This window comes from Otolemur garnettii, unplaced genomic scaffold (assembly GCF_000181295.1).
Source record: "Otolemur garnettii isolate 467f Iridium unplaced genomic scaffold, OtoGar3 scaffold00075, whole genome shotgun sequence".
NCBI classification, from domain to species: domain Eukaryota; kingdom Metazoa; phylum Chordata; class Mammalia; order Primates; family Galagidae; genus Otolemur; species Otolemur garnettii.
The window spans coordinates 5,802,114-5,810,055 of record NW_003852470.1 but is presented as its reverse complement, the minus strand read 5'-3'; the positions used below and the strand labels follow the sequence as shown (position 1 = coordinate 5,810,055).

The 7,942-nt window shown below is 50.5% G+C and overlaps 1 protein-coding gene across 1 annotated transcript in view; it reads left to right on the top strand.

Annotated features, from left to right (window-relative positions):
- Positions 1 to 7,942, top strand: part of DOCK1 (dedicator of cytokinesis 1) — a 455,243-nt gene that overhangs the window by 38,459 nt on the left and 408,842 nt on the right. Inside the window, exons 12-15 of the mRNA XM_012807800.1 lie at positions 1,046 to 1,171; positions 4,178 to 4,302; positions 4,868 to 4,966; positions 5,876 to 5,948. Coding sequence (XP_012663254.1) covers positions 1,046 to 1,171; positions 4,178 to 4,302; positions 4,868 to 4,966; positions 5,876 to 5,948 — 423 coding nt within the window. The remainder of the gene's footprint in view (positions 1 to 1,045; positions 1,172 to 4,177; positions 4,303 to 4,867; positions 4,967 to 5,875; positions 5,949 to 7,942) is intronic.

Below are 7,942 nucleotides of genomic sequence, written 5' to 3'. Positions count from 1 at the left end.
ACACACACACACAGACCACACAGACACAGATAGATACAGACACAGACACAGATAGATACAGACACACACACGCAAAAACAACAATACAGAGACCACACAGACAGACACAGACATAGGCATACAGAGACACAGATACACATGCACACAGACACACACAGATACACACACCCAGAGAGACACAGGTACACACACGCACTGCACACAGGGCCCTGCCTCCTCCACAGAGACCCGCAGTCATGCACAGCAGTAGTGTGAGTGAGGACAGCTCTGACATGCTATGGGCAGAGCCTCGGCAGGTGAGGATCTGTGGAGTGATGAGAAGTAACAGGCCAGTCCCCCAGGTCTGGGGACAGAGTATCCTCATGTGCCCACAGCCAGTGACCATCCCTTAACCTGGAGGCCAGGCGCGTCCAGCAGGTAGATGCAGGAAGTGCTGTCTCCTGCCTATGATTTGTGAGAGTGTCTACTTTATTTCTTCTCATTCTTGCTTCTCTTTTGATTACTGACCAGGAGTGGTATTAAGAGCACAGTTCTGTGCCAGCCTTGCAGGGAAGGTGAGCCCTGGGCATATCATGCTCTTACCCTTAGGCCTGGGCAGGTTCATCTTTTCACCTTACTTCCTCCAGGAGGCCCTTGGCACCCTGGATTAGCAGCAGGGATGCCCAACCTTCTTCTTTCCTGCTTCGCTTATTGGGAATAAGAGTTGTCACGGGCTACACATTAAATACATGAACACCAAGGAGAGCTGATGAGCAAAAGCGAGGGGCCTGTGCATGCTGTTTGGGATATCTGACACCAGGTAAACAACACAGGCCTCAAATAGTCTGCAAGGGCCTTGGGCCCAGGTTGGACACCCTGAGGGGCTTGACAGTCTTCACTCCCCATTGGAGCACAGAACCTGGGATGGCTGATGCTTGGATTCCTCCTTTGCTCTCAAGATGTTTAATTATGATTTAAAAATTATTAATTCATCAGACAGATTTTGTGAAAACTTCTAATAATGTCTAGGATAAAATGTGACCAAAAGCATCCCTTATTTTTCTAGGTCTGTGGGTAACACTGAAATTACTTCCTGGAGATATCCATCAGGTTCGAAAAGAGTTCCCTCATTTGGTGGACAGGACCACGGCTGTGGCCCGTAAGACGGGGTTTCCCGAAATAATCATGCCAGGTAAGAACTGACCTGGTCAGGGTCTCTGAGCATGGCATGGACACATGGCATGGACACAGCCACTGAGCATGACACAGGCGGCAGCGCCACGCCCACACTCTGGCCGGAGAGGGCTGAGCTCATGGCGGGTGATGTGGAAGCCCCTGGTCGTGGATCACCCAGTGGAAGGAGCTGTAAACACAGACCTGGGCTGCGTGGATCCCTCCATGGATCAGCTCCCCCCAGCTGCAGGGGTATGTGGGGGAGGCAGAGACAACACCAACGTGCGCCTGGTAGACATCTAGTTGAAGAAGGAAGGAGGGTCGGAAAGGGGCCAAGGTGTGTACCTGGTACCTGTCCCCTAGTATTAGTTATTATGCAGGCCTTGCTCTGGCCCTGGCACGGGCTTGACTAAATCAGGTCTCCATGTTACCTATCATTTATGTAACATTTTTCTGATTCCAAAGGACCTTCATACTAATAATCTGATTTATTCTCAAGAGATCTTGGGAAGAAGCGTGTTAATGTTTATCCTTTATATTTGTGTGATGTTTTTTGGTTTGTAAGTAATGCTCACGCTGATGATCTAAATTGATCCACCTGAGGGTCTTGGAAGCCTACAGGATGGTGTTGGACTAAACCCATCAAGGTTACACCATAGCGTAATGTCAGGCCACTAGTGAGCAGTGGAAATGGGGGTGAATTGCCTCGTGTTCCACAGCTCCACACGCCCCCCTTTCTAGGCCTCTGCCATAGGGGGAGGGGCTACTTGGGCGGATAATATGAAAGTTACTGCTTTGCTGATTCTAGTGCAACTTTGGGACATGCTTTTCCCCACTCCTTTTGTCTTGAAGGGCTGTTGTGGGTCATCAGATGCTCTGATGAATCCATGTGACAGTCATCTAAAGCCGGTTAGGCTGAACAGTGGCTGTGACTTCAACCCTCGAGTCTGTGTGCAGCAAGTTAATTAGGCTGATTAATGAAGGTGGACTAGTTCACTTAGTTACCATTGCATCTGGATTCAGGATGCAAACTTATAGACCATGATGGGGCCATTGACAAATGTGTTTATCTCGACATCCTAAGGATGTCCTCATGCTTGAAGGGAAACCCATGAAACTTCCAGGTCAGGCTGACCGTGTTTCCCTTATAATTGGTAGACTTAGAAATTAAGTCAGAGCTCTTAGATCATGTCCCTGTGGAGTCGGGGGAGATCACATAGCTGACCATTGTTCTGGCAGGTTCTAAGTGCTAAGTCCTAGGGTTGGGGTCTCACAGGAAGGTGGTGTAGCTTGAGAGAGTCACCTGTGTTCTGGGTGGGCTGTGTGATCACTGACCAGGTTGTGGGCTGGATAGCACGTGGGGTTTCCCATCAGAGCCTGGCAGACCCTGGAGCAGCCTCATCTTGTTGGCTGTCTCGAGGGATATGCCTCTTCTTCCGACAGTGGGATACCCTGTGCTGTCATCCTGTGGCTGGATTTTCTTCCCTCTGTGTCCCTGGAACCTCGGAATCTTCCTGAAGGGTTCAGACCCCCTTCCCCTGATGGGAAGCGCCAGACCTCCTCCCTGGAACGAGGTCCCTGTAACCAAGGGAGGCATTTGCAGAGAGCCTTTGGTGAGCACCCATCTGTGGGGCTCCCCTGACATAAGTGAGGTCCTCTTCTTGAGAAGGCCCGGGAGCACAGGCCTGTAGGTGACCTTGGGTTTAGTCAGCTGGCCGTGCCTAGCATGTGAGGCCTTTAGGATGCTTCTGTGGCCCTTTCTGATGGTGGCTTTGTGCCTTGATAGACGTTTCAGGCCGAGAGACCACACAGAAGACCCTGCCTTACCAATGAGGTTGTTAGGTGGTGGGCAGCCCAGGAGTTAAGTGGTCTGTCCAGGGTCACACAGCAAATGAGTGACAGGTCTCGGTCAGGCAGCCTTGCCTCCTGCCTCCAGCCCTGCACTCTGTCAGTCATCTCTTGAGGTCACGATCAGCGAGTGAGTCACTGAGCTGTGTAGCAACCCACTGGGATGATTATAATAATCATTTTAAAATGGAAGCTGAATTTAATAGCTGAGTATGTTAAAAGTCAAAATAGAACATTAAAAAAAAAAAAAGCAAAAGAAAAAACAAGAGAGCCAAGAGAGCTACTTCCTGAAGGGATCTTTGTTCTTTAGGGCCGTTGTCTGCTCTTCCCACAACCTCCTCGGCTCCTGTGGGACAGCAGGTGGTCACGGCCTGGGAGGTGGCCAGGCTGGCAGCAGAGGTGCAGTCACTGGTGGTGAGGAGACCACTAAATCACGTTGCTAACGAAGCTTGTGACGTTTTCCCAGTAGGACCATTACCAGAAGCTTCATATGTTCTCAGTAGCAAGAAGAGTCTTGAGCTCATTTCTTATCTCTCTCCACCCAGTTAAAGCCCCATTTCATGTCCCGTGCACACATCTGCTCTGGTCTCTCTTTGGCCCCCCATTTGGGATCCCAACAGCTACCTGTGAAAAGAGCCAGTTGGCCTCCGTGGACCCACCTTTCTTCCCTGATCCTAGGCTCGAGGTTCTAATTCTCAGCAGCTTTTCATTCAACCCTTAGAATACCCTTTAGAAGAAGGCAGAGGCGGCCAGCACTGCCCGCAGTCATCCAGGTGTACGCTTACCAGGGCCATAGTCCTTGGCTACTGAGGATTCAGCAGTGGAACCAGGGATGAGGGTGCTGGGCGAGATGGGCCATGGATGGTGGGGAGGGGATGGGTCTGGGCAGACCCACCAACACCATTCAAGCTCCCACAGGCATAGAGGGTCCTCTGCCCAGATGAAGAACCAAGCACATAATTTGAGGCTTTGAAATTTTTCCTCTTTCCAGCAAGTCTTATGATGGTGAATGTTGCTTTTGTCATGCTGAGTAGGTTTTGTTGTAAATATTTCTTAATCCTCTAATCCAGCATTTGTGATATTCAGCAAGGCTAGGTAGTGTAGTAGACAGTCTTGCAAAACTCACGGTCAATACTGTGAATAACGGATTGGGTTAAAGGATTTTCCTCCCCCTCAGGTGACGTTCGGAATGATATCTACGTAACATTAGTCCAAGGAGATTTTGATAAAGGAAGCAAGACCACGGCGAAGAATGTTGAGGTCACAGTGTCTGTTTACGACGAAGATGGGAAGCGACTGGAGGTATTTTGTGCTGCGAAGGTTAATCTGTAGCGTTTAAATTTCACTCTGCAAGCCTTGACCTTGCCTCTGCTACAGGGTGCAGAGGGGCTTTGTGACCTGTTTCTCAGGATGAGCATGGCCTCTTGCTTCCCTCTCTGGCCTGCCTTCTGGGGATGGGTGTCCACCGGGTCCTGGCAGCTGGCCCATCTCGGGGTTTCCTGTGGTCTTCACGGCCACATCACAGGGTCTTATTTGCCATCATAAACCCCAGGCTTAAGTGTCTAGCAGTCACACCAGCAGTACAGACACTACTGGGAGGGGAAGGTTGCCCCCTTCCTTTAGATCCTCAGCCCCTCATTCTAGACCTAAGGGGATGAATCAGGTAACTTCCTATGGGTCTTAATGTTAAGGTTGTTAGAGGTGAGGGTTGGAACCATCGAGATCTAAAATTGGGAGCATGTTCCATTTGCAGTGGGGCTCGTTGGTGTTTCTGGGTGTATCTGTCCCAGGGCATATACGTGGTGGGAGATGTATGCGGTGTCCAGCTCTGTGAGCTCTTACCTGAACTCTGTGCCTTCTTTTAAAGCATGTGATCTTCCCGGGTGCTGGTGATGAAGCGATTTCCGAGTACAAATCTGTGATTTACTACCAAGTAAAACAGCCGCGCTGGTTTGAGACAGTTAAGGTATTTACATGGTCATCTTATCACTGGGTTGATTATACAATGCTCATTTGTATCCCAAGGAAATCCCCACCTCCCACCCGGCCCCAGGGCTGCTGGAAGCCGACAGAGCGGCTCTCCTGACAAAGTCATCCAAGGTTGCTAAGGAATCACGCTGGCATTTCTTGGAATACATTTACTCATCTCCTTTTGGATACAAAAATAGGGCTTTGGTGGAGACAAATGAGAGAGTCTTTTTAAGCCAGCTATTGTCTTTCTCTTCCTGGGTCTGTTTTGTGTGTGGCATTTGACACCAAACAGAAAGACCCAGAGCCGGCCACACGTGCAGGTGGGCTGGAGCCCTGACCCAGTGCGTTTTCGTAATGCAGCCTGTGCACACCTCCACACCAGCCCCGCTGCAGTGACTCCAAACACCGCCAAGAGCTTGGATATTTGAAAACCAGGCCAGGGGTTGGCTGTGGAATACAGATGTTAGCTGTGAGAATTAGGGGCCGTCTTTGCTTACAGGCAGCCCGTCTCAGGTCTTTCTTCTTTTACTGTTTTTACTGTAATGTGACAAGAAAGCTTTCTCACTGCAGCTGCGGGCAGGTCACCGCAGCTGCAGAGGGAATATAAACACCTCCTTGCTGGAGCAAAAAACAGTAACGGCAACTTTTAAAAACTGAATCTTAACAATAAGGATCAGAGCATTCAGAAAAAATTCCAGCTGTCTCAGAGTGGCACCAGCATCCTTTACAAGATTATTTTGTTTAAAATGCCTTTGGAAAAATCATATAGGAGACTAGATATGCAGTATTTCCACCTCGGCACCGTGGAGATGTTTATATTGTGCCCGACATCGCCCCTAAATATAGCTGTGGATGCCGGTGGGTATTGGTCCAGGAGCCTAACCTCCTGTTTTGATTCTTGAAGGTGGCCATTCCCATTGAGGACGTGAACCGCAGTCACCTGCGATTTACATTCCGCCACAGGTCGTCCCAGGACTGTGAGTAAACACTTTATTACCCATGGTTTTGTCCAGGGCAGATGGGAAAGCACAGTAGGCCACGATTATGCTGGATTATTCTGGAACTTGGTTATCCTAACGCCTCAGCTCCTTCCCTCCTTTGCCTGTTCCTGGGACGTGTTCTCGCCTCGGTGTCCCTGAGCAGATCTCAGGTCTCTGCTTCTTCCTGCTGTTCCTCCTCTGATGGGCCACGACTCTCTGTTCTTCCTTTCTGTTTTCTGTCTTCCGTTTTGTCTTGTAACCTTGCTGCGTCTCTCAGGAAAGATACTGAGTTTAAATAAAAATTGGCCCTTAATGCTCCTTGTCTTGGAATTGAAAACATTGAAAGCATTTTGTCTTCCCTGGGGGATCCTGGTGTCTGGAGCTGTGGGCCTTTTCTCATAGACGCTGGTGCAAGGTTGACTATGGCGCCACAGCATCAGGAGAGCTGGGATTCAAATCATTCATCTTTATTATTTTTTTTTTTTTGAGACGGAGCCTCAAGCTATCCCCCTGGGGAGAGTGCCATGGCATCATGCTCACAGCAACCTCCAACTCCTGGGCTCAAGCGAGTCTCCTGCCTCAGCCTCCCAAGTAGCTGGGACTACAGGCGCCCGCCACAATGCCTGGCCATTTTTTGGTTGCAGTCATCATTGTTGTTTGGCGGGCCCGGGCTGGGGATTTGAACCCGCCACCTTAGGTGTATGTGGCTGGCACCTTAGCCGCTTGAGCCACAGGCGCTGAGCCAAATCATTCATCTTTAAAACGATTTGTGTGCTGTCACATTTTGTTGACTTCTTGCCAACTAAGGATATAGCCCTCTGCTGGACACTGAGACATCGCGGAAGGAAGGCCCAACCCCTGCCCCTTGGGGCCTGTGTCTGTTGGGCAGTGGGCTAATATTCGGGAAAATCAGTGACAATGTGAGTTGGTGATGGTCTTGTGTTCTATAGTTAATCACAGGAAAGGCTGTGTGGGGGCTGTGCTTGTCACTGGTGGCCCGGTGGAGGGCACATGGAACTGGACAGCCCTGGCTCTGTGTACTCCCCAGGGTGCTCGTGCAAAAGCCTCCTGGGGCGTCTTCACTAGGAGATGAGAGCACTTTCCTCCTGTGTCTTTACTAGGAGGTGAGAGTGGGGCGTCTTCATGGAGCAGGGGTTCCATTGTGGCTGCTGATGCTATGCCAGTCTGCCAGTCTACCTTGCAGTTTCTGGGGCCCTGGGGTGTGCCTAGGCAGGGGTGCAGGAGAGCATCCTGGGTGAGTGTTCTTGTGCAAGCATGTGGTGTTGGGGTGTGCAGGTTACTTTTTAGGACTGCTGGGAATCTGGGCCCACTGCTGTTGAGAGGAGTTGGGGGCTGGTGCGCGAGGTCTATAGAGCCAGGGTGCAGTTCTATGGAGCTGGGATGCGGGTCCATGGTTGCTGGGGACAGATGTGCGTTCAGTAGGGCTAGGCCAGGGCCGCAGTTGAACCCAGAGGTCCAAACAGTGTGGGGTCCTCTGGTGGGTGGTATGGGGAGGGCTGCACCCGGAGCATTGTGCCACCCCTCGTCCTATTCCAGCTGTGCTTACAGAGCTGGCTTTGTGTGCAGTGGGAGAATTGGGCAGGAGGTGGCCAAATCCCCACTGTAGGGCCAGACTAGGGCCACCAGGCTCCAGACCAGGTCGGGCCTGCTAATGGTGCTTGGCATTCTAGATGGCCAGAGTGACAGGGTGATTAACTATCAGTAAATATTAGCTGACATCCACTGTGCACATACAGTGTGCACAAGAATTTTACTATGTTATCTGGACTGGGAAATAAGTCCCCATGTGGAATCAATATTGTCCTTATTTTCCTGTGTTACAGAAGAGAAAGCTGGAGCTGAGAGAACCTAAGTCACGGGCCCAAAGTCACCCATATAGTCAGTAGAAAAGCTTTGGTTCTAAGCCAGGTCCGTGTGCCTGAACATTGCACGCCAAGGGCCTGACCCTAACTCTGACCCTAACCCTTGTC